Below are 26343 nucleotides of genomic sequence, written 5' to 3'. Positions count from 1 at the left end.
CCGATATCAAGCTGGTTATGACAATCTCTCGAAGTGTAGTTGCAGCAGATGACTCGGACAATTGCATGCGCTACTGAGTTTTGTTTTGAACTTTTGATTTCCTCTATTTGTTTGCTCCCCCAATTCTGATTCCTATTAAAATGGCTTAGAAAATTTTAATTCAATGAAAATAACTGAATTGTGTGCTTGACCAATCCGTATGGATATTAACTTGGCTCCATGGAATAGGAGCAAGCTGGCAATAGATGCAAGACCGAGTCTGATTAAAGAGATTAGGAAAGCTGGCAATAAATGCTTGACCAATCATCCAAGAAGATGATGAGAGCAATTTTCACACTTTGAAGCAAGAATAAAGAATATATATTCTGAAACAAAGAAACCTCACGCTCTCATGGCAGCCAATTCAAGCACCTCAATCGATAATCAGTGTCTTCAGCAACTGTAGTTCCGATAGAACCATCACATTGATCATACGAAATTTTAACCACAAGTCACATATTCAAGATTGTAAACAAGAGATAAATGACATTTAATATCATAGCAAATAAAAAACAAAATGTTTTCTTCTTGGCTTCATGCTCAAACCATATTAATAGCCTTCAATAAAAAGATGAGTTGCAAAACAATGTCTCCAGAAAAACAAAAAGGTTGGATAACGGGTTCAATGCAAAACCACGATCTCTAGAATGGAATTGATTCAAGGTCTTGAGAAGAAGCCCAGGAAAAATAGGAAAAAAAAATGCTTTTCAAGAAACATAGTTTTCTGGGTGAGAGATTAAAGACATATAGACACCAAAGGCGTGAAGATAAGAGGATAATAAGTCTTAGATTTGTTGTCAGCAATAAAAGGCATAAAACAGTAGTGCATTCTGGGTAGGAACTCCTGTCCATAATGGGCAGGGAAAATTTTCCCAACCAGTTCAATATCAAGGTAGAAAACAATGAAATAATGTCTTATTTTGAAAGATAGCTTTGACATTTTCAAATATTTTATGTTGCACATGTCATCAAGTGATAACTGACAATTCAGATACTAACTTGACACTACCCCCAAAGTTCACGTTAGAATTTTCTTATAAAAATCCTGCTCTAGGTCTGATAAACGTTATTTTTTTTATGAATTTAGTAGCATGAGTTCTGTAACCTCATCCCTCAAAGTCCAAAACTATTTGATGCAACACTAGATAGTGATCCTGCAAGAAATGTTGGCATATCAGTAACGACGAAGATTGTAAAAATAATAAACGATAGCTGATTAGTATTATCCATTGAAATTTTGTATATTTATTTCATTATTTGTATTGAATTCTGTTTTATCTGTTCCGCCTTCATAGTCGGAGACTAAAGGCTGATGCGAAAAAAGATACAACCAGAGTGTACTGTGTCATGGTGAGGGGCCGTCGGCTTGTTGGCTTAAAAGAGAATAGTAAGTCGAGTCTCTTTCACTAAAGAAAATTCAATGGATATTGAAAATCTGTAGAAACGGAAACAGAGCAGAAGAAACATATCAACCGATCAACAACGGAACCAGGATCCAACAATCAGCGATGATCTGCCCCTCCATCAAGCATCAGACTTGCCATACCCCTGCCAAGTGATTGCTGTTAATAAAGCTTCATTATTTATTTTACAGAAAATCGCGCTACACGTCAACCATCATCTAACCAACATAGAACCAAAAATCGGTATTATCATGAAATGACAATCTTGCATCAGAGTTCCAGGCAAAAATTATCATCGTAGACAGAATATCAAGGCAATGCACATGAAATGAATTAGAATCATCATTTAAAAGAAAAGCCCTGCCAAGCACCTGTTTTAGGCTATTAGTTCCGTTAGTCATTGCACATCCCTCTGTTTGGAGATGAACCATGGGAATGTAGGCTCTCTGCATAGTGAATACCAGTGAGCTTCGCATGCATCCCTGCTGCCACTGACCCGTAACTGGGTCTAGTGTATGGCACCCCGCCTCTAGGGAACCAAATCCACACCACCCACACCTGTCTTAATTTTATAATGGTAATTGTACATAGAAAAGGTACAACTCCGCCAGTGTGAGCATCATACACTGCTGGTCCCAAGCTCGATTGTAAGACTTTAGCCAAACTCTTAGGGTCGTATGATTTTCCCTTCCTTTCCCTACCTTTTCCTTCAAACCAAACACAGCCTTATTGTCATGGGTCCTGAATTTTTCTTTTCATTCCTGTACGCTCATAATTTAAGGATATGACACTAAACAAAATGGAACATAAAATAGGATTCATGTAGCAAAACCCCATATAATTGGGATAAAACTCAGATGATGAATTGTACCTAAAAGGTATAAAGTACTAAAGTTTAACCAATAATAGCTCCAGGTGAAATTGAGTGAAATACCAACTGATTGGTTATCAATTTGTTAGTTAAAATACCTTTTCAGTCCACAAGTAGAACTCATTGATCCTTTGAACCATCCCAATAAACATGGCAGGTATGGTGTTTATGATCATCTAGCTGGCCTTAACCAGGATTTATTACGACAATCAAGATGAATTCTACACCCCCAATAAAATTCTACCTGGCCTAGATTACTCAGGAATTCAAGTACAACTCAGCTATTGCCAACAGCTCTGTGCTGTATCACTGTTTTCCATGTATTCTAACAAAGGGCCCTCCGGAATAGGGGGAGTGACAAGAGATGAAAAAGGGAATCTGTTAGCTATGTATTCTGGTCCAATTGGGGTGGGAGACTCCTCGAGGGCTGAGATACTAGGAGCTCTTGAAGGGGTACAAACATGCATATTAAGAAATTGATCATAGAAGGTGATTCTGAAATTGTAGTGAAATGGTTAAAAGAGGACAATTCCAAGCTCTGAAACTACAGCAATGAAAAGAGGAAATTTAAGTGGCTGAGCAAGGACATGGAAGTTAGTTGCACATGGGTAAAGAGAAGTGCAAACTCATTGGCAGATGGTTTAGGTAGGCAAGGGGTGAACAGAAACTCTATTTTTTAGGCTGTGTTGTAATTGATTTACGGTTTGGGTGTACATTGACATATTAGGGAGTTAAGATTTTTTAGCTCCTTAACTATGTACTTTCTCAATCTTTAATAAAATCCACTGTTATTGATTAAAAAAAATGCATTCTAACAAAGGGTATGTTAGGCTATGTTTGTTTGCAATGTAAATCTGAACAAAATGCAAATTTTGCACCCAGTTCAGTTTTGCATCTATTTAGGCCCTGTTAATTTACAAATAAATTACTTAGGTAAATACACATACCTGGGTAAGTGTTTCCTGGGCAAATCAGTAAATGAGACACTCCAATTTAACCATGATCTTTTGCCTCACCTACTTTCCTGGGTACAGTGACCGTTTTTTCATCTATTACCATTTTACCCTGGGTAAAGTGATCTCTTGTTTTAAAATAAGTAGGACTAAAACAAAGTATATGACATGTAATAATAGGAGTGTAAGTCAAGAAACACTATGGATTGGAGACCAAGAGAGAACCAAATGTCACCCAATGAATTAGAGCAGCATGGACAAAATGGGAGGGGTGCATCTAGACTTTTATGTGATAGGTGAATACCACTTATAGATTATAAGGAAAATTCTATAAAACAGTTGTAAGGCCAGCATGTTGTATGGAGCCGAGTATTGGGCAGTCAAGAAATGACATGTCCGGAAAATTGTGGCAGAAATGCGAATGCTAAGATGGATGAGTGGAAAAACTAGAAATGATAGGGAATTGGAGTAAGGAACCTAGGAGTAGTTCCAATAAGTGATAGAATGAGAGAGAGAAGGTAGACTAAGATTTGCACACATGCATAGAAGACAACCAACTGCACCAGTTAGAAGTGATTTATTACACATTGAAGGGGCTAAAAGATCTCGGAGTAGACCAAAAAAGACATGGGTACAAGTAGTAAGAAATGATTTAAGCACTAATAATTTAATTGTGGATATGGCTTTAAATAAAATAGATTGGCGAAACAGGATTCATGTAGTAGATCCCATTTAGTTGGGACAAGGCATGGATGATGATTATGATATAAAGTGACCACTTGTAGAGTTATTTTTGTCTGAACAAAATTTGGTCTCTTTCCCTCCCTGATGGATAAGACTTTTCTAGGTAAGTGGCCAAAATACTTACCCAGGAGGGAAGTTATTTTTCCATAGGCCCCACAAATGTTTGCAAACAAACATAGGAAAGTTGACAACTTTCCCACCCCAAGTTACCTGTAAACGAACAGGGCCTTAATTGCAATAATACTTTGCACTCTTATCTGCATAGTTTTCAAAGTATCAAGGTGAGGCTAGGCTATAGGGGGCACCTTGTCACCTAATTGCTTGGACATGGACCAAGGTGCCACCTAGGCCAATAAAAACCACGAATCCTAGGGCAATTCCCTAGGTTTCATAGCAAGCAACAACCATCTTTCACTATTCATTGACTATAATCTTCATAAAAAATGTATAAACTTCATTCAAAACATAGAAAACAACATATTCATGAAAAAATGGAAGGGAAAAAAAAAAGAAATTTCAGAAGATAAAGGGGTGAGCCTCTAGGACAAAATTTTGAGTTCTTCCAATGCTTATTAGTTCAGGTCTTGAAGTCCTTGAGGGTTCAAGACAATATGCATCTTAGTTCTTAATCGATCCCTAACAGGTGAGAAAAATAATAAAAAGAAACTAGTATTTTAACTCAAACTGAATAATTTAGTTTAATAATGCCTGTTTTTCAGCACAATCTCAGAAAATTAAGAATATAAAAGTACCCAACAGCACCATGTAAAAATTAACTTGGGGACCAAGTGAGGCAACACTCCATGAGCACCTTATCACTTGAGGTAGTCTCTATTTTTTCATACACTTGGTATTACTTGATATTACTTGATTGTCAAAGTTAGGTAGTATACACTTGAGGTAGTCTCTATTTTTTCATACGTCAATGGGTTGTTCTTATATCATTTGGATTTGACGCAACAATAGCAGACATGTCTTCAGTGGATTATTTGGCTTTCATTTGATTGATAGCAGAATGTTTATGTTCTATTGGATGATTGCAAGAAATTGTTGTGATTATGTCACCTCGTCAAAACAAAATCACCCAGCCATGCATTCAATGGATAACTTGGTTTATTTTTTATTTTTTTTGATAAATATGGATAACTTCGTTTATTCTTTGACTTATAGTATGTTTGGGTTTTTTAAGAGGTCACAAGAAAGCATTATGATTATGTGAACTCATCACTCCACATGTTAGACTACCTTCGTATTTGTTTTTGTTGATATTCCTAGTAAGGTAGTGGATCCTAGAGATAGTTTCCATTTTATCATATCATAGCGGTTATTCATATATCACTTAAAGTAGCAAAAACAAGCATGCACTCCATGGGTAATTTCATCATTCATTTGATTGATAGAATGTCTGTTTTATTGGAGATTACAAAAAAAGCATTGTGACAATGCAGACTAATCGAAATCAAATCACCTAGGCATGAACTCACAAGGTGATTTGGTTTTAACTTTGATTATTAGCATGTTTAATTGATCAAAAAAAAATTATTATCATGTTTATGACTTTATTGGAGGGTCATAAGAAAGTGCTGTAACCACGTAAACTCATCCAAATCAAATCACCCAAGCATGCACTTAATAGGTGATTTGGTTTTACTTTTGATTGAGAGCAAATTAATGTTACATTGGAAGGCCACAAGAAAGTATTGTGACCAATATAAACACATCACAATACATGTTAGGCTACCTTGGCATTTCTTGATTATCATAGTGAGGTAGCAGACCTTAGAGGTAGTTTCTATTTTTTCATATGTTAATGGGTGTTTTTTGTATCATTTGGCATAAAAAAAAGCCATGCACTCACTGGTGATCATGTGAACTCATAAAAACCAAATCACCCATGTATGCACTCATTCAGTGACTCGGTTTCCCAACTGATTGTGGTCGTGTTAACTCAATGCTCAACATGTTAGGCTACCATACTCATCAAAAAACATGTTAGGCCATTTATAAATTGTCATAGTAAGGTAGTAGATCCCAGAGAAAATCTCTACTTTTTTATATGTTAGTGGGTTGTTAATGTAATTCGAGGTAGTAACAGTAGGATGGACTCACTAGAGAATTTGGTTTAGTTTGATTAATGGCATGAGAGGATCGCAAGTGTTGTAACCATGTGAACACATCAAAACCAAATCACCTAGGCAAGCACTCACTATGTGATTTGACTTTTCATTTGGTTGATAACATGTGTTTTATTGGAGGGTCAAAAGAAAGTGTTGTGACCATGTGAACTCATTGTTCCACATATTAAGCTATTTTTCTATTTCTTGATCATCCAAAGTAAGGCAGTGGACCCTAGAGGCATAGTTTTCAAGGTGTTGAGGCAAGGTTAGGTGATGGGTTTCTTTTTTTTTTTTTGAATAAAACCCATCTTTCACTATTAATTGTTGCCTAGTCACCTAGGTGATGGTTTTTTTTAATAAAAAACCATGAATCCTAAGGTAATTCCATAATTCCTTAGATTCCATAGTAAGCAGCAGTCATCTTTCACTATTAATTATCTATGATCTTTAATTGATCAAAAAAAAATTATCTACGATCTTTATAAAAAAAAGTCTTGTTTTTACTAGGTTGCAAGATTAGCAATCAAAGAAGCATAACCTCCTGAGAAGCCAAATCCCCTTCCAGCTCCTTCCACTACCATATCCAAATACTCAACTTGAATGCCTGATATAATTTTAAAAGGGATCACAAATTGCTTCATATGTAAAAAGAAAGCAACACAAGGCATCCATGAAAAGAACGGTATAGTTCAGCTTAATTTATAGTTACTTGGCATACAATCCTTGGAACATGTCAGTTTTGCTCTGCTGACACCCAATAACGAATGCTAGCATATATTGTCTTGCAATGTGACGAATGTGGACCTTCGTGATCATCATCCAAGTAATAATTCCAGGAAAATTCCCCTAGATTCTAGTATGGATTAAGCATGCCTCATGCATGAGTAACAATAAATGTAGTAGCAACAAGATATTCAACCCTCCATGGCAATGCAAGCAATCAAAGTTAAAAAGAACAATAATAGAGGACTTTATCTTGAAAGAAACCTACACCACAGTTGCAGTAATTTACTGAAATTATCTGAGAGAAGAATACAAAATAGAATGCCAAGAGCTTGATTCAAGGAAATCTACCAATAAAACCTACAATTTAAATCCCTTGACTTGTTTAAAAATATTTCAATACCTTCTCAACAACTTTATCCAACTCAATCTTCTTCTCAACCTGTCTTTGCTAGAAATCACCTCAACCTCTACCACTTGCTCCTCTAATTTTTCCTCTTTGTCTTCAATAGCTTTTTCTTGATTCTTCAACACCATCATTCTTGACTTCATCCACGGAAATTTCTGACTGTACTCCTGGTCATATTTCACCTTTCAAGCATCTATAAGCAACCCTACTATATCATTTATTGCTCTTCACACCCTTCCTCTTATAAACCTTGTTCAACCTATTACATGGGCCTGCACCATAAATACCATCTTTCTGACTTTGGAAACATGAACTAAATGATATTTTTTTTATCCTTTTGGTTTTCTAGAGCAAGCAGAAGTTCCTCCTAGGCTCTACGAGATAAACAGATCTACTTGGTCCACAATTTATTCTACCCAAACATTGAACCAATTTTCTAACCAACACTTCAACAACACTATTGAATTAAAATTATCTCCATTCTCTCCAACATAATAAAATCTGTACAAGTTCCATTCCAACACTTCATAAAAGTTTCTGATTTTATCTGGAATATTCTTGTCAAACTCAAGCTCTGATCCATCAACCTCTCACTCGGAACTTAAAACTCCAATACTGAGACCACACTCCTCTAACTCCTTCCCCACTCTTTCCAAATTAAGATTAGGACATCTTACCCCTCCAACCTCATTTCTTCTTGCATCCTCTGTCATCTCATCCACTGTAGCGTGAATAGTAGTAGAGAAGATCACTTTAGATCCTTCCTTGGTCTTGCTGTCAACTCCTTTCCATTGATATCTCAAGGGCACAAAACCCCCCCACCTAAACAAATAGGAACACAAACCACACCCAAGAGGCCCATCCCAATTTAAAAACATACTCCCCTGGCTTCAAACAATCACTCCTCTACATCCTCCAAAGCTTCATCATACACATTGCTATCTTCAATAGATTCTTTATCCAATCGTTTTTTGGATTCCCACACACACGCGTACGCCCCTAAGAACAAATCCAACATTCTGCTGACTTGAACCTCCCTATCAGCAATTTTTTTCTAAATCCACCCTTTTCTCCATCAAATCCACTTTGTCAAGCAATACAAGAGCCGCCTCTTCTTTATTCCTCGTTTCTTCTCCACCTTCCAAGTCAAACAAATCACCCCTGACCAGATCTATCTTTGCTTCCTACCAGCTGCCTATCAACCAAACTTTCCATTCCCCCACCAACTGGTATAGCCTTAACCACAATTTTAAGACCTTTTCTTCTGTGAACTCTTTTGAACTTATTCATGGGACCTGGCTCAACTAGGCCATCTTCAAGTCGTGTGAAGACCTTTATAACATGAACATGGTGTGTCCTGCTCGAGCTTCTCGACTTCTTACAAAGAGCATCCTCTCCAACAGTGCCAGTTTTCTCAATCTCAGTCCTCCAACCAATGTAAACTCCAATCCTGCCTACATCCACTTCAAAAAACGGCTCAATGTTGATTATCCCCCCACATAATCCCTAGAATAAGCCCCTGGCCTAGAACTTGAAGTTACAAAAGCAAAACATACCTCAGGGCTGGACACCACATTATTGCCATGACTAGTGCAGATGCTTTGCTCCAACTCACTTTCAAACACTAGTGTTGAAATCATATCAACCCCAAGCATGTTTTCCGCCTTACTTGTACAGTCATCAATCTTCTTTTCGACAACACCACCGCTCGGAGAGGATTGAAAACGGGGAGAGCTCAAAGCACAACTCGATTTCTGCCCATGCTCCACCTTGTTGGATGCACTAGACCTATCTCCAATGGGCACTGGAGCTCCAAACTCAGGATCCAACTCCTTCCTAAAACTAGAGTTGTAAAATGGGTCATGCTGCCCGTGGTCCAGCACAGCATGATCACTGTAGCAACCAGGGCGTGTCAGGCTTAGGTTTTGAGGCCTGGGCACAGCCCACTACAGTCCGTTTCGACCTAGGGGTGCAAATGGATCAGATCATGATCTGATCCGATTTGTCGGATTCGGATCACCCCCCCCCCCCCCTCATATAAATACCCTTACTCGCCATCATTCTCATCACACCAATTTTCTTTAAAAGGTAAAAGGAAAGTTTTATTAAAGAAAAGAGAGAACTGAATACAACCACTTAACAGGTGCTAAGATAGCACCAATTCTCAGACTCTCTCATACTCTCATTACTCATGCTCTCTTATACACAACCCCATACTCTCTCATAGTCTTTTTTTTATCAATAACTCTGAAAAGATTTCATTAATTAGAAAACTTTAGGATACAACAAGAAGTTGTGAAAGAAGCCAGCTTTAGTAAGCTGTCCTAGAACAGAATTACAAATGTGCCCAAAACATATGTGTTCTTTGAACCCCTTGCTTTACTAAGCTATCTGCCAAGCTGTTGGCAGATCTCCTAACCCATCCCACCTGGATTGACATGTTCCTTGACATCCATTTAAGTCTTTGGAATTCATTCTTCAATTGCCATGTCACCCCTTCCCCTTTCTGCAACCATTTTATCACAGTTTTTGAGTCTCTCTCAATGATTAGTCTACTAATACCCAACTCTTTAGCCTTCTCAACCCCATATACTGCAGCTAGAAACTCTGCCCTTGCCGCATCGCCCTGCTCCACAGGACCAGAGTACAGAGAAACGATGTTTCCATTTTCATCTCTAATGGCCTGAAGGGCCTGCATTACCCACACAACTCCCATCAAAGTTCAGCTTCTTCCAGCCATCTGCTGGAGGAGACAATGCCTCAAAAAACCATTGTCTCGTAGATGAGGAGGCAGCAATAAGTCCCCAAACCCTAAAAATGTTTTGGACCTTAAAAGCTCAAAAACAACTTCAAGCTTTTTACCCAATTTGCCACCCTCAATGTTACTGTTTCAACTAATGCTTCCTTACATTTTTTCATTTCCTTCAAATATTCTTGCATTTCTTTCCTCCCCAAAAAGTCCAAAGTAGTGCTGCCCTAGTACACATCCATAGACCTACCCCCTCCTTTTAATGCCACTAATACCACCAAGGCTGAATAACCTTCCAATCTGTCAGGAGAAGACCACATGTACCCATAAAGGGAAGTAAACCAATTCCAAATAAAACAGACAAAAGGGTAAGATAATAGAAGGTGGAAAGCAGTCTCACCACTCAACTTACACAAGACACATCAATTGGGGGACAAGCACCAATTTGGTTTTTTCCTTTGAAGTACATCAAAGGTATTAATACAACCATGAAATACTACCCAACAAAAATCACTAATTTTAAGGGGAGTGGGAGGGCACCAAATTTCTTTGACTGGGAAAGGATGAGAAGAGGGAGTGGCAACCAACAATTGTAGAAGGGATTTACAAGAAAACGACCCATCAGAATTAGGACCCCAAATCATAGAATCTGACCCACCTTCTCCCAAGAACACTAAATTCAGCAATCCTAACAGCTCAGACACTGCAAGAAGTTCAGACTCTCTAAGGTTCCTATTAAAGCCAAAGTTCCAATTCAACCCTGGAAGGTGAGAAGGCTGACTTTGGAAATCTGAAATAGGCCTACCCTTGAACCTGGACAGATCACAAAGAGAAAGAAATTTCTCACCCAGAGGAGTATCCCCAATCCAAACATCCTCCCAAAATCTGATTTTACTACCAGAAGACAAGCCGTACCTGATATGATTTAGGAAGTTAGGGAGAGCATCACGGATGGCCTTCCAAGGAGAAGCCAAGGTAGCCCTACAGAGACATCCAACATCCCATCCGTTGCTCGACATGCAATGAATGCTTGCAACAACTTTGTGCCATAATTTCTCATTTTTCATTTGGAAACCTCCAAAGCCATTTGCTAACATTACCAATTCCCAAACCCCCTTCCACCTTCAATTTCACCACCTTTTCCCACCTAACCAAATGATCCTTCATTTTTTTCCCCTGGCTCCCAAAGAAAATCCATCATGATTTTTTCAATTTTCCTCACTATCCCCTATGGCATCCTAAACACTGGCATGTAGTAAACTGGAAGATTTGCTAAGGTAGACTTGATTAGAGTTATTCTCCCCCCTAATGAGATATAGTTCCTTTTCCACCCTGCCAAGCATTTCTCGATCCTTTCCACCACCAAAGACCAAAAACTAGCAGATCTAGGGTTGTCTCCTAGGGGTAAGCCCAAGTATTTCAACGGCCACTCTCCTTTCTCACAACCTAGGGAATATGCCAAAAACCTCACTTCATCCTCTTCAATGTTGATTCCAACCAATAAGCTCTTTGACCAATTAATCCTCAAGTTAGACATCCTCTCAAACATAGTTGTCAAGGCGATGCCTAGGCAACTAGGTGATTTTTAGAAGTCACCTCGCCCAGCACCCAGGTGTTTTTGTATTAGGCACTCACCCATATGTATTTTATACTATTTGTTTAAATGTGCATATGTATAATATAATTTTATTGATTTGTTTTATCTTATTAGAATACACCCTATTGTATATTATCATTCTTTATTAAAGTAATTCTCTTTTACATTAAAACTACGAAAGTTTCTTTGGGTTTGAGACTTTGAGTTTCGAACCGAGAGCTGAGAAGAGAAAACGATGACTGAGAAGTTTCCATTGTTCAGTCCAAGTAGTCCAAGACCCCCAAGTACGTTTTTTCCTTCTTCAAATATTTTTGGGATGAAACAGGGGCTCCGCCTCCTCCTTCCTCAAATCACACTGGTACTCCTTTCTTACTTTTAACAATCCTCCATTTTTCTAGCTTGAAACAGGGTCTCCACCCCTTCGCCTAGGCAACTGAGTGCCCTGTGGTCACCTAGACTCACCTAGGCGCCTTGACAACTATGCTCTCAAAGAGATTCACAACCAGTCTCAGGTTTTCCATTCCCTCCCTACTTTCTCCATCACAAAAAATGAGAATATCATCTGCAAACTTTAAGTGAGTGACCAAAACATTATCCCTCCCTATTGACCAACCCCTGAATAGCTACAAACAATTTGCTGTCAAAATCAATTTACTTGGGGCTTCAACAATCAAAGTAAATAGAAAGGGAGAAAAAGGGGTCACCCTACACTGTCCCATTAACTATTACTGAGTAGTGACTAGTTTGTAAACAGCCCTTAATCCATTTACACCACAAATTCCCAAAGCCACACCTCATAATATCAATCAAGAAGTTCCAATCCACCAAATCATAAGCTTTTTCCGAATCTAGTTTGATAGCCACTCCTTTCCTCTTTAATCCCTTTTGAGCCTCCACACATACATTGGCAATTAAGATTTGATGAATAATCTGTCTATCCTGTACAAAGGCCCCTTGAGATTGAGAAACAAGTGGGGGAATCACCTTCTTAATCCTCAAAGACAACACCTTTGCTATCACCTTGTAAATACTGGTGGCTGGACTTTTTGGTCTAAAATCCCCTGGCTGGTTGGCATTGTTCTTCTTTGGGATTAGTGCTAAAAATGTAGAGTTCATACCCGAACTTATCACTCCTCTTCTATAGAATTCATTGAGCACTCTGAGCAGATCTCCTTTAATTATGTCCCAAAAGTCTTGATAGAATGCCATTGTGAAACCATCGGATCTTGGTGCTTTTGATCTATTCATAGAAAAGACTGCTTCCTTAATCTCTCCCTCTTCAAACCTTTTTTCCAAATCTTGGACTTGAGTCTCCCCCAATGTCTCCCAATCAATGCCTTCAATCCTCCACCTCTCAACTAGGGGTCTTCTATAAATAGACCTAAAATGCTTTGAGAATGCTTTAGCAATCTCACCTTGGTCCATGATTTCATTTCCCCCACCAATAAAGAAGTAATCATGCTCTTCCTTTTCCTTCCATTTGCAATGGCCTGGAAAAAATGTGTATTTCCATCACCAATCCATCTCTCTTGATTTTTGCTTCCAACATATTTCCTCCCTCAATAAAGTCTCCCCTAGCTCTTTCTTCAAATACCATCTCAACTCCCTTTCACCTTCACCTAAAGTTCCTTCTACCTCTTTGCTATCAATTGCCTCAATCTGAGAAATCAAAACAACTTTCTTCTCCTCCAATCTTCCAAACTTCTCCCTATTCCACTCCTTGATCTCCTTTTCAACAATTGGAATTTCTTTAGGAACTTTTGGCCTTCCCACATTGGAGATTGGTCCAAGTTATTCCACCAAAGCCTTGACTTTCTCTTTAAAATCCAGGTGAGTGATCCACATATTTTCAAATCAAAACGGAGTTGGGCCACCATCACTGATTCTCTCAAACAAGCAGATGGGCCAATGGTCTAAGGTGATTCTAGGTAAATTTCTCCCAACTAACCCTGGCCAATGCTCTTCCCAATTGGGTGAAACTAAAAACCTATCAAGCTTGGATACAACAGGGGTTTGTTTGAAGGTTCGACCAAGTATAGCAAGATTGCCCCAAGGGAATTTCTCTCATCTCAAAAGCTTCAATAAAGGAATTGAACATTCTCATATTCAATGTAGTTCTTTGCCTACCCCCAGTTGTCTCACTCACAAATCTTACTACATTGAAACCTCCCCCAAGACACCAAGGTCCTTCCCAAAGTCCCCTAATATCCCCTAGCTCCTCCCACATTTTATTCCTTTCTCTATATGAGTTTGGCCCGTAGACATTCCTAAGAACCCATTCAAATCCATCCTGCACACACTTCAACTTAATAGAAACTGAGAATCTGCCCACTAATTCTTCCAAACATTGAACTGCTTCTTCTCTCCACATTGTTATAATGCCCCCCAATGCACCCCAAGAGAGAGCAAAGCTCCAATTAATATTCCTCTCTCCCCACATGCTCCTTATCCACTTCTTGTCTACTTCCTGAATTTTGGATCCTTGGATTAGAACAAAACCCAATCTCTCCTTCCTCAATAACTCTTTAATTACTCCTCTTTTTGTAGCACTTCCTAATCCCCTTACATTCCAACTAATAATCTTCATGATCACACCAAAGACTGATCCCAAACCTCATCTAGCCTATAGGCCCCCTCTCCTTCTTCCTTCCCTAGCACTAAACTCCTTATCCCCTTCCACATCACTAATGAGTTTTTCAACTTCGTTTAGCTTCCTTCTCCTCTTGCCCCCCTTTTCTTTACTTACTTTGTTTTGAAGTTTCCCTTCTTTATTTTCCACTTTCAACCCCATTTTATCAGTCAAGTCCACCACCAAGTCCCTTGTACGCTAATCTTCTTGACTTCTTTTACTCTCCCGTTTCCTTTTATTTCTTCCCCTTAACTAATACCCTCCCAACCTCCTCATCTCTCGATCCTTCCTAGGATTGATTCCTTTTGGTGATTTCTTTTTCCCCATCTATACCCATCCCCTTATTAGTCACTACTCCTTCCTTAGTCCTCTACATCCTTTCACACTTAACCTCAAAAACACCTACCCTTTGTCACCTATTGTCTCTTTCTCACCAACTTCACCTCCTAATCCCCTACTCATCTCTCCTTTTGTTGGCAGATTCATGGGCAAATCATAGCCAAGGATGGGAGCTGAAGGATCTGTAGGACCATTAAAACACAAATTAGCATCAAAATCTAAACCAACAGAGTTGTCGAGGTAACCAGTGAAAGGTTGAGATGTAGATATAACAAGAGTTTTAGCAACAAAAGCTTCGGTACCTTGTTCTTTTTGGTGCCTCTCCATACCCCCAACATAGTTGTCAGGGCAACGCCTAGGCGCCCACCTAGGCGTGTAGGTGCTTTTTGGGCCTCGCCTTATATATATACATATATATATATATGTATGTGTGAATATATAACATATTATAAGTTTTGTATATTTAATAATTTTTTATATTCTAAGTCTATAATATAAACATAAACATGATGCATTGAATCATTATTTTTATTTATTTCATAAGATAATAAGTTTTTTATTAATTTCTTATCTCGTCAAGGACCTCAAGGTTTCTGATAAATAATGTTTGAAGATGAGTTCGAGAGGTATGATATTTGAAGACGAGTTTGAGGGTACCAAGTTGTATGCCTTTGAACAGGAAATGGAAATCGATCACAGAAGAAGGTATGCTTTTCGTTCTTCTTCTTCTTCTTGGAGCAAAAAACAGGGGCTCCACCCCTTCCTCATTTTCTGTTTTGGAACAAAAGCAGGGGCGGATCATTTTCTGTTTTAGAACAAAAATAGGGGCTCCGCCCCTCCTTTCTCTTCCACTTCTTCGTGGAACAAAAAAATATCAATGGACTAGAACCACCTTTTCTTTTTCTCAAAACAAAAACACTCCTTATGGAACAAACAACAAGGGTCTACACCTTTGTTTCCTTTTTCTAAAAAAAAGATTCATCTCCATTGAATTGTGAGCAAACAACAGGGGCTCTGCCCCTTCTTGTCCATGATTTGTGAGGTTTTTATTTCATGTCTTCTTTCCTCTAAGACAAGAATAGGGGCACTGCCCTTCTATTACTTCTATTGCAATGGCGAAAGTAGGGGTTCTCCCCCTTTTGTTCCATATTTTATTTTTTGACATTAAGCGACGCCTAGGCAAGCACCTAGGCGACCAGGCAACTAAGCGCTCCCTTGTCGCCTAGGTTAGCCTTGGCGCCTTGAAAACTGACCCCCAACTTCAATTCTAATTAAATGGGAAGGCTTTGAAGGAGTATTTGACTTGGCCACCTCAATACTTGTACCCCCCCCCCCCCCCGCCTAAAATATCATCTATAACCTCCCGGTTCCCCTATTGAATCACCAACTTGTCATCTTGCTCGTCTCTCACATGGAATGAGATCCTTACCCCCTTGGATACCTTTATTCCCCTCTTGACAATTTGAATGATCCTTCAAGCCACTATCTGATGTTAGCCGCAGATCACCATCTTTGTTTTTAGTTGAATGAGATAGGTTTCCAACTTGTGAACTCCTCTTGTTAGCTACGAACTCCCTTCCATCAAAGAGGGAGACAATGTGAAAGTCATCGTCACTCTCCACGCTGACCTAAACTGTGTCCCCAAAACTTCTGATGCTATAATCGTCTTCAGAGGAGAAGTCGTCGCTAAGTCTTCACAATCGATACTCACTTTAAATAGAGTATTCGTTTCCCTCCTTTTCCTGCTAGGATTGAAAATCCTGTATTTTACATATCCATACGATTGAGTCCTTGGGTTTCCGAAATAGTGTAAAAAGAAGTTCTTCGAATCATTGCTATTTGACTCGGACCTGTTCTAAAAAAGTCGAGGCATTTCGAATTGTTTGTTGACACGGACAAAGTCGGGGAAAACCTCTGAAATGATTTCAATATTGGACCTTGGACATATAATAGTTTCGAATCGAATCTCTTTAGAAAGAAGATCTTTTGTCTCATGGTAGCTTGCTCCAGTCCCCTTACGAAACTTTCACTATTGGGTTAGCGATACACTTCACATCATCTTCGTCATCATCCTTCCAATCCGCCTTAATCCTATCATAGCAAGGCTTAGGCCTATTGCAATTCATCCACTGCATCTGTGAAGATTTTGTGCATGTTCGACTATCATGGGTCGATGGGGACGATGATAGAGCATGACTACCGTCCCCCATCGCCTTACTAAAGCCCTTGCACGTGCCACTTAAGTCGTCACGTGGGTGGAAATTGGCTTCTGGTTCGACTTGTTGGTTCAGGCCAGGTTCAGCCTATGGTTTACACTTTTGACGCCTTACTAAAGCCCTTTTGACGCCATTTTTTAACACTTCCACGAAGGATGGTTTACACTTCAGGTCGACCAACTGGTGATATTCGAAAATTTTTGAATAACCCAATTTTAATGGCAAAGTGGAGCTAAGCAGCCCATTGTTCAATGGTCCACCTTCTAAAACAGAGCTGACTGAGAGCAACTAGTCTCGCATAGCTTCATGTCCACCTGGCAGCCTTTTGGACATGTCACCATCATCATCTTCCTCCTTACCTTTCTCCCACAACAACGTTTCAACTTCCAGTGCCAACTAGACTCTCCACCACCGCTCGTCGAGAGGAACTCGACTAATCTTGGGACCCACTACGAATTAGAACCCTTCACCTTGATTTTTGCCGCTTGAAGAGAAGACAAGTTCATTGCTACAAGCGACCCTCCACATAGTACTGCCACTTGGGAGAAAATCTCCTACTATAGATTGAACGGAAGCCCAACTAGCTTTATTTGAAGAAACTCCGCTTCCTCCAACTCGAGCTCATTGCAAGATGGGTTCCAATTTTGCAACAAGGCCCAACCCTCATGTGTCTATATTCTATTTGTAACCTCAAGAGAGCGACCAAAATCCAAAATCAAGAACGCTTGTTCTATCATTAGAAGCGTCTTCATGACATCAACTAAAACTCCACTCTAGTCTACCACTTCCTCTTCGAGTCTTGTTACCTTTCTTTTTCCCTAGTCTTCCAAGGTTCCATCTATTACCATCATCGAACACACAACGGCTCCACTCACACCTTCGTTCTTTTCTTTCTCCTCCTCTCCAATATGTGAGATTGCTAGGCTCTTATCTGTTGCGGTTTCCTGTGTTGGCATTTCCTGTACTTAGGTAGGGATGTTCGTTTTTCTTTCCAATCCCCACCTCCTCTGCTCGAAATCATCTAGAGCTCCTGCAAACGGAATCCAATCTTGCTTCCTTTTCGCTTTTACTATACAAATCACTTGCTTCTTTCCATTTCCAAGCGCCTCAGTTAGCTGAATGAAGGTACCCCTATTATTACTTTTCTTCTCCACCAGGAATCTTTTTCTGCCACAAGCCAACTCTCCTTTCCATCCAGGCTCTGTGACCGCAAGGATTGTACCATCAAGAAAACCTTTGATAAATCTCTCTTTTTTTTATCAGTGAATATTCAAATTTATTAAATCAAAGTCAAAGATAGTACAACTTAGGGAGAGGCACGAGATGCTACCTCCCCTTTAAAAAGGGGAGATGGAGGAAACCATCAACCCTTTAGTTAAAGAACATAACAAAGGAAAAAGAAAATTACAATGAAGCCCAATACAATGAAACCCAAGTAGCCCCTTGTTTAGCAAGATAATCAGCCAAGGCATTAGCCGATCTACCCAGCCACTGAACTCTAACTGTCATACCCCTCAATAGCCATTTAACCTTTTTAAAATATCCTTAAAGTTCCAAGTGACAGTACCCGGGTCAGCCAACCATCCTACTACTACCTTGGAGTCTCCTTCAATTATTAAGTTTTGCACTCCAAGTTGATAGGCAATCTGTACCCCCTGTGTCGCAGCTAGGAGTTCAGCCCTCACAGAGTCTCCTATTCCCACCGGTCCCGAAAAAAAGGCAATGATGTTGCTACTAAATCTCTCTTATCTTCTCTAATTTTAATCGCTAATCCTCCACCGATTTCTTCCAGAAGAAATCTCTTCTTTTCCATGACCATTATCTTCCGCCACTTTGTCGCCGACAGAAACCATTCCTTCGTCATCATACCCTCTCCTACAAGTAGCATCATACATGCTACCAAAATTGTCTATGTGGAGCTGAAGTGGGGAAACCTTGTTGGCTTCTCTTGGAGTGGTGCCTATTGCAATTCACTACCCTTGTTCTTTTTCTCTCATACTCTCTTAATCTCTTGCTCCCTAGTCCCTAATTCTCAACTTTATTCAAATTTCAACAAGAAGAAGCCTTGCTCAAGTATATCAAGTTAGCAATTTGGAAGGATTAGAAGCTTCACCAGTTAAAATCAAGTTGGGATTCCAAACCAGTGAACTGGGTAAGTTGCAATTAATTTTCATCTTTTTAGTGTTAATACTATATTTTTTTAAAAATGGTTGATTCCACTCAAAATCAACTTCCCAACATGTTCAACTTCAAGGATGTACAATCACAGTACGATAGCACTGGTATGGGTGCTAATGATTCTATGGTTTATGCTATCGAAGCCACTCCTAATACTACTACTAGGGGAAAGAAAAAGTCTAGGTTGTCTAGCCCAGTCTAGAAAATATTTACTATAGAAACTGTTAAAAGGAAGGAAAAAATAGATGTTTGCAGTAAAATGTAAGAGTGATTTTAGTTATCCCAACAAGGGTGGTATGGGCCATTTGGCTAGATATATGGCCACTCACCTAAAAAATAATGATAATCAAAATCAATCACAAATTGGGTGTGGTTTTTTCGGTAACTTTCAATATTCCCAAGAAAAAATGAGACAAAAATTAGCTAAATATATTATACATGTTGAACAACTGTTTGTATTAGCTGAAGACCCTAGGCTAGAAAGATTTTTACAACTATCAGTAAATTCCCAATTTAAAAAAATATATATCTAAAAATACAATTAGAGCAATGCTTTAATTTTTTTTTCATATAAACAAAATTTAATTTCTACTTTGTCAACTCTTAATTCCAAAATTACACTTACATTTAATGTTTAGACTTCCAAATACAACATTGGCTTTTGTTTTACAAATTTTTTATAACCAATAATGATTGGGAAATTGCAGTTTGTATTAAAGTTTTTTACAAATTTTTTATGATACATCCAAGGTTCAAATTTTTTATACACCTGTGTATAGGCAGGGGCGTATCGGTACTTAAATTAGCATGCTTTTATATTTTTCTAGTTTTTTCAAATTTTGGTTTTTGGGCATATTTTTAACCATATTTTTTTATTAAAAAAGAGTGGTTCTCGAAACCCCTTCAAAAAAGGCGTATCAGGCGTATCGTATCGAAACTTTGAACCTTGGATACAACCAATGAATTTCCGGATGTTTATTACACAACTTCTTGTATTTTAATTAATCATTTATTTATGATTATTGAATATTTTTCAAAATATAGAAGTAATTTAAATTTTTAAAATATTATTGATATAATAGAAGTTAAATTTAAAAAATATTGGGAAAATATTTTTCCTCTATATTGCTTAGCTATAATATTATATCCTAGGATTAGAAAAGATGGTTTAAATGTTTTACTTGAATCTTATTGTGAAAATAATGAGAACTAAAATTGGAACAAAAAAATGAAATTGATAATTTATTATTTTTATATGAATCTCAATTATAAGGACATAGGAGAACTTGACAAGGTACAACCTTCACTACTAAAACATCTAGTTCTAATAGTGGAAGAGAAAAATTTTGGTCTTTAATAAATAAAAGGCAAAAATCAACTACCACTTCATCATCAATTTCATTTACAAAACTTATTTTTTATTTACAAGCTAATTTTACTAATTTAATTGATTCTCTTAACTCAAAGGAATTAAATAATTTCAATATTGTAGCCTGATGGAATGAACATGGAAAAAAATTATCCAAAGATACCTCTCCAATTTCTTTCGAACAATCTCCAGACACCTTCTCGTTACCCAAACTCTTGATACAGCCACTTTCTATGTGTTCTACCTTGTTCTCTAAAATTGCACTTTTACCCCTAGCCCCTCCAACTCGATGTCTCCTTCCTCCACCCGACTCTTCAACTTCTCACCATCCTCAACCTTGCAATCTTAAAGGATCACCCTAGATTCCTCATCCACAAAATTAGATTCTGCCTTGATTGAACCTAAATCTTCTCTCCGCTCTAGAAAAAAGTTTGATCTCCCCCCTCAATCCTCATACCACCTTAAACCAATATAAGAGGAATATGAGGTTTTGAATTCGCTACTTGCTAGCATCATAGAAAAACAGTGTATCACCTAGAAATCGTAAAAGAGGGATTTTTCAAGCCATTGGTACCAACTTCAAATCCGTCCAACGTACCTCCCTCCCCACCATATTGTTCAACCATTCCATCACAATAAGGAACAAAAGAGGTGATAGTCGACCACTATGCCTTAAAACCTCTCAAACTAGGAAATCCACTTTAGAAGGCACATTACGTTGCATTTGTTTGTGGTGTAAATCCAAATTTACACCGAGGAATTTAACAACAGTCGTCTTTTAAGAGTGTAAAAAGGCAACCAGCTTTTGGCCCCATTAACACTCCAGTGTGTTTGGTTGATTGACGTAAAATACACGTCGCAGTTTTGCTGCCGTTTGGAGAATACCCATCGATGTAAAACTCCACCTCTGTTTAAACTCCTGAAATCTCTTCAGGGGAAATGGTAAAGTCTCATAAGTTTGCATAATCACAAATTCAAAGAAAGCATAAGAAGAAAATGGAAGTAGAAAACGAAAACTTTGGTTCAGTCAAAGGGCGAAAAAGAGGAGCAAAGAAGGGGGAATTGGGTTTACAAAGAGGGAGAAAGGGGAAGTTGAGAAGGACGAGATTTTGTTCGACTCACTGCCAAAAGGATGAAATCGAGGGAGAACTGTGTTTAATGAAGGGCTTTCCGATGACAGAATTAGAGAACGGCTTGTTCCTGATAAATTGAGAGAGAGAGAGAGAGAGAGAGAGAGAGAGAGAGAAGCTGAGAAGGAATAGTTAGTTCCTAGTAGATGGAAAAAGGAGAGGTAGAAGGTTATCCAATGCGAGCAAGATCGTAGACCACCTTCTACAAGGTTTTCCAATGAGGATGATTATCAGAGAAAGGTCTTCCAAGTGGGATTGTGAGAGGGACTCAAAGATTAGTTCAAGAGTCATAGACGAGGAACCAGGTTCCTACAAGCATGAACATAGCAATGGAAAGAACCACGGGAGAGAGTACTCCTCTGGAAGTTGTCTAAAACATAGAAGCAACAGCACTGGTGACAGAGATGCCACAAAGTTGAGACAAAGCAAAAAAGGAAATGGAGAAGAGAGACGTTATACGAGCGGGAGGAGTTTTACTTCATTCGGAGAAACGAAGAGGTACGTCAATTTTTTATGTAATTTTTATATTGATTATCATTGTAAAAGTCTTCCAAAATGGAGTTTTACGCGGATTTCCAGTGTTCAACTACACTCCATCCAAACAGCTGCAAAACCGGACCGAAGTGTAATATTACACTGGTCCGGTATTTACACCCCAAACAAACCCAACCTTAATGAGAATTGGAAATCTTGATGTGGTAACACATAATCCAATTGCAACAATTCTGCACAAAATGCATCCTATACATTTACGATATAGAATATTAGAATTTCCCCTTAGCCAATTTATATTTTGCACCTCACTATCCAATACAATCATAAGAGGCCAAGTACAATCTTCAAAGCATCTTGTACTTGTCTTGACCAATTCATGGAAAAGATAAGTTGGTTTTGAGCAACCTCTCCATGCCTCTTGGCAAGTTTATGACATTGAAGTTGAGCATCATTTATTTTGGATAAATAGATAAAAACTGATTGTAATATCAAAATGGTTAATGTTTTCAAACACTGAAACAAGACAATAACGTGTTCCACGTGAATTATGCTAAAGACATGTGTACAAGCCTCAATGCATGGAGCTTAAGCCTCACAAGCATGTCTTTCTTTGGTAAATAAATGATCAATATAAAAAAATAAGGACCATTCTAGATTATATATTGTATAATTTTACCACAATAATTGTTGTAACCTGTCTTCTATAAGATGCAGGCTTATATCATTTTGTCATTGGTTATGTAAAACTAATATAATAATAGAGTGGGTGTTGTCAGGCCCAAGGTTCAAAATTTTGATATGCCTCTGTGTATCGACAGGGGTGTATCGGTACTTAAATTAACGTCGTGCTTTTAGATTTTTTTAGTTTTTTTTTTCAAAATTTGGTTTTTGGGCATATTTTTAACCATATTTTTTATTAAAAAAAGAGTGGCTCCTGAAACCCCTTTAAAAAGGCATATCGTGAAGCCACCGACACGATACGATACACGAATATCGGGTAATCGAGCGTATCGTATCAAAATTTTGAACCTTGGTCAGGCCCACTAAGATTCTCTCCCAAACTGTCTTCTTGATATTTGTGGAAAAACTACTAGGAAGAAGCAAGTTGCCCATAAACACACAAATACGTAGTTAAAACACTTCATTTGAGAAAGGATTCAGAGGCCAACTTGTGAAACATTTGGAAATGTAATTTTCATTGAAGAAACAATCTCGGAAGCAGCTCAGAAGCAGCTTAGAAGCTAATGAAAATGATCCAAGAAGCACCACGGAATCATGGTTCCTTATGGCAATCAATTCTTACATGGTACTTCAATCAATGAAACAAGAAAAAAAATCATAAGTACAAAACTCCAAACAAATAATTATATTAAGTAACAAAAGCCTTTTGACTGGGATATGATTCAGGGACCAACTTGTGAAGCATTTGGAAATGTGGTTTCCATTAAACAAACAATCTCGAGAACAACTCGGAAGGTACATGAATTCCAAAATGATCCAAGGAGCATGGAAACGTGGCTCATCATTGGTGAGTGTGCATATGTGTATGAAAGAGAGAAAGGAGGAATAATTACGGAACCCCAAAATAAAGAGATGATAAATATTAAGTGACAATAGGAACTTTGATTTTGTTTTTAAGAATTAAAATAAGCATAAATAAGAACCTTACTCTTTTACATAAAGAGAAAGGAGAAAAGGCAAGAAAATATTTAAAAAAAAAATAAAGCATTGGTGCTGATTTATTAAAGAAAAAACATGTATAACAATATTAATTAGAAATCTCGTAGACATTTAGAAATTTGTGCTACAGCACCACCTACCTTGCCTCCCTTATCCTAAGGTTCTTCTGAGCTCCGTTTCTTGCAACAATTTCTTGTTGCGGAAACTGAGGTGCAAGCACATGAGTGAAGCACATAAACAACTACAAAACTGCTTTTCTCTTTTCCTAGTCATTAGCTTCTTCACTCCCTCTTTTAGTATCAAATGTCCAAGCAGTATTAAGTATGAAAAACTTATGGACAGCCAAGGGCCCAACAAGTCTTCAACTTACGGGCACCTGTTGGACTGTTAGACCATAAATCATACACCCAATGATACGCACTGTAGGTGAAACACTTAGACATCTAAGTAAATATAAGACGACTTTAACCAGCATTGCATATAAAGCCTCAACCGTACAAAGTACCCCGTCTAATAGCAATGAACCCAACGTCGACTACATGCTACTTGGACCTGGGTACATTTTATTGAATGAAAATCGAACATCTGCGTTCTTCATTACCACAATCCTCAGAAGTAAAATTGCAAATAACAACTAAATAATAAATAAATCTATAGGAAAAAAAAAGTGAATTTGCAGGCATTCCCTTCAATTGCAATAGAAAAGCACAAAAAAAAAGAAATATTAGGAGAGCATAAAACGGGAATAACTGAAATTTGCGATGTCGGTGAGAAAAGAAAGGGAACTCACTTTTTGTGCCTCCGACCTCGCTTGGGCCCCCAGGCCTCCAGCTTCGCGACAGGACAACCGCACTGAGCCCGAAACAGCAGAACTGCCCGTCCATTCGGCGGTGCCATCTTCCTCAGCTCAGATCTCAGAAACTCGTAATCTGGGTTCGACTCCGAGCCTCCTTTCCAGGGCAAATTAGCAAAGTCTTTGGACGAAGTTTTCAAGCAATCCTCCGTCTGCAACTGTAGATCATACTCTCTGGCCTTCTTCAAGCCTTTGCATCCCGGATTGTCGCATTTCCTCGACCTATTGCCGCAACAGATCTCAATAACAACCACCGACACGATAAAGAAGAACAGAAACCCTAGAAAGTAAGCCAACGGAGACTCTCGGAAGGAAGCGGAGTGAGAGATAAATAGAGGAGGAAGGATTTGAGAGAGGGACTGGAAGATGTAAGAGAGGCAGGAGATGACGAGGAAGGCGCATGAGAATAGCACGAGAATGAGGATGAGAATGTCTAGGGTTGCAGAGGGTGAATGCTTGCAGAGGAGAGAATTAGGGTTTGAGGAGGATCTCCTGGACTTCTGAGAAGGTGATGGGGCGGGCATGGCGGTTATGGAGGAGAGAGGATGTAGCATGTTACGTCTTGGGTCTTGTTCTGCGCCTTCTCTGCTCTGTTTTATGAAATGAAAGACCAGGGAAAGGAGAACGCTGGACGCGCAAGCGCGAGTTAAGGCCAAATGTCGTAAAATCTAAAAAAAAATCAGTGGGGTGCGTAGGTTAAGGTAGCAGCGATGGCACTGACTACCAACGTAAGAACTACGGGCGCCAGAAGCCCAAATACCGAAGAGCTCAGCAGCTAAACCAGTGACTGACACCAATTTTTCTTTCTTGGCAGATGAAATACCACCCACGTGTCATACTGTACAACTGTTGGACTACTGACTCTTGCCACCTGGCAATATTAGTCCTTTCTCATATTTGGTCCAATGTGAACCCTTTCTCCGAAGTATTTATAGGGTTTTACCTTTATTTTAACAAAATATATAGGCTTCCATCATATTACACGAACATGGATCCCCTCCCAATAGAAAAATGTTCAAGACGTTGGAAGATCTTTGTCCACCCATCTCATATGTGATGGGTCCCAATGGCGAGGGAGTGGGACTGGGATCTGTTCATAACAAAAATTGTACCAATATGGTACCAACATCATCTCTGTTCACACCTCATCAGTGAGACTCCCTATGTTTGTAATGTGTAGGTACAGATCATATTGACACGTGTTGAAACATTTTTTGTTGAATACATCTGACCTCAATGGTGAGATGTATACTTAGTATATACATGCATTATGTTGAAAGAGTATTAGAACAGTTTGCTGTTGGGAGGTGGTCCCACTATACATAATAGTTGCAATGGATGAATCTACATATGCTTCCAACTCGAAGGCTCCCAATATAATTGTAACAAATAGGGAAAATAGGTGATGCAGAAAATATATGATATGACAAGAGTTTTGACCAATCAAAACTTATCCATAAATTTTGATAATTAACACCATATTCCCTTATGATTTTGGTTTATTGGTCAGTTGTTTTTCGGATATTATATCTTTTCTATATCATAATCAAACCCATTTGAGACCCATCTTGCATAAGGTATAATCATGTTGGAACCATTTTTGTTGGGAGAGATCCAGGCTCAATCACAACCCACTTTACTCATTGGGTCTTATAGTCATATTTTAAAGAGATCTAAGGGCGATTGTTAAAGGGGTCAATGTAAGAGTCCAAGAAGCAAGAGTTATAACCATGTGATCATATTGATGGTTGTGCCATGATCATCTAATACATGTGGGGACCCCTAAAGTAATTACTATTGAAGAAAATAAGAAGGGAAAGAGAGAGTTTGGATTTACGACCCACAAGAC

General features: G+C 38.6%; 1 protein-coding gene across 3 annotated transcripts; it reads right to left on the bottom strand.

The window, feature by feature from the left end:
- Positions 1-1261: 1261 nt before the first annotated feature.
- Positions 1262-25187, bottom strand: LOC104596415 (uncharacterized protein At5g19025). 3 transcript variants are annotated; one of them, XM_010257565.3, is made up of 2 exons: positions 24432-25179; positions 1262-1587 (listed from the first exon to the last, which is right to left on the bottom strand). In XM_010257565.3, exons 1-2 carry the CDS (start codon positions 25046-25048, stop codon positions 1542-1544), a joined length of 663 nt encoding a protein of 220 aa, XP_010255867.1. In that variant the 5' UTR covers positions 25049-25179; the 3' UTR covers positions 1262-1541. The 3 variants fall into 3 exon arrangements, with proteins under 3 accessions (XP_010255867.1, XP_088751405.1, XP_088751404.1); XM_088895279.1 differs by lacking the exon at positions 1262-1587 and adding an exon at positions 1801-2149 and having other exon boundaries at positions 24432-25187; XM_088895278.1 differs by lacking the exon at positions 1262-1587 and adding an exon at positions 6704-6731 and having other exon boundaries at positions 24432-25187.
- Positions 25188-26343: the final 1156 nt, after the last annotated feature.

Source organism: Nelumbo nucifera, chromosome 1 (genome assembly GCF_055504915.1).
Source record: "Nelumbo nucifera cultivar China Antique chromosome 1, China Antique-T2T, whole genome shotgun sequence".
In the NCBI taxonomy this organism is placed as follows: Eukaryota; Viridiplantae; Streptophyta; class Magnoliopsida; order Proteales; family Nelumbonaceae; genus Nelumbo; species Nelumbo nucifera.
The sequence above is the reverse complement of the archived record's forward strand: the minus strand, read 5'-3'. Positions and strand labels throughout refer to the sequence as shown.

Excerpts from the sequence above, each read along its gene's own strand:
- LOC104596415 (XM_010257565.3), bottom strand. The coding sequence starts at position 25,048 with ATGCTACATCCTCTCTCCTCCATAACCGCCATGCCCGCCCCATCACCT. Across the intron at positions 1,588-24,431 it reads CGAGGTCGGAGGCACAAAAA|GGGTATGGCAAGTCTGATGC; the intron begins GTGAGTTCCCTT and ends ATCACTTGGCAG.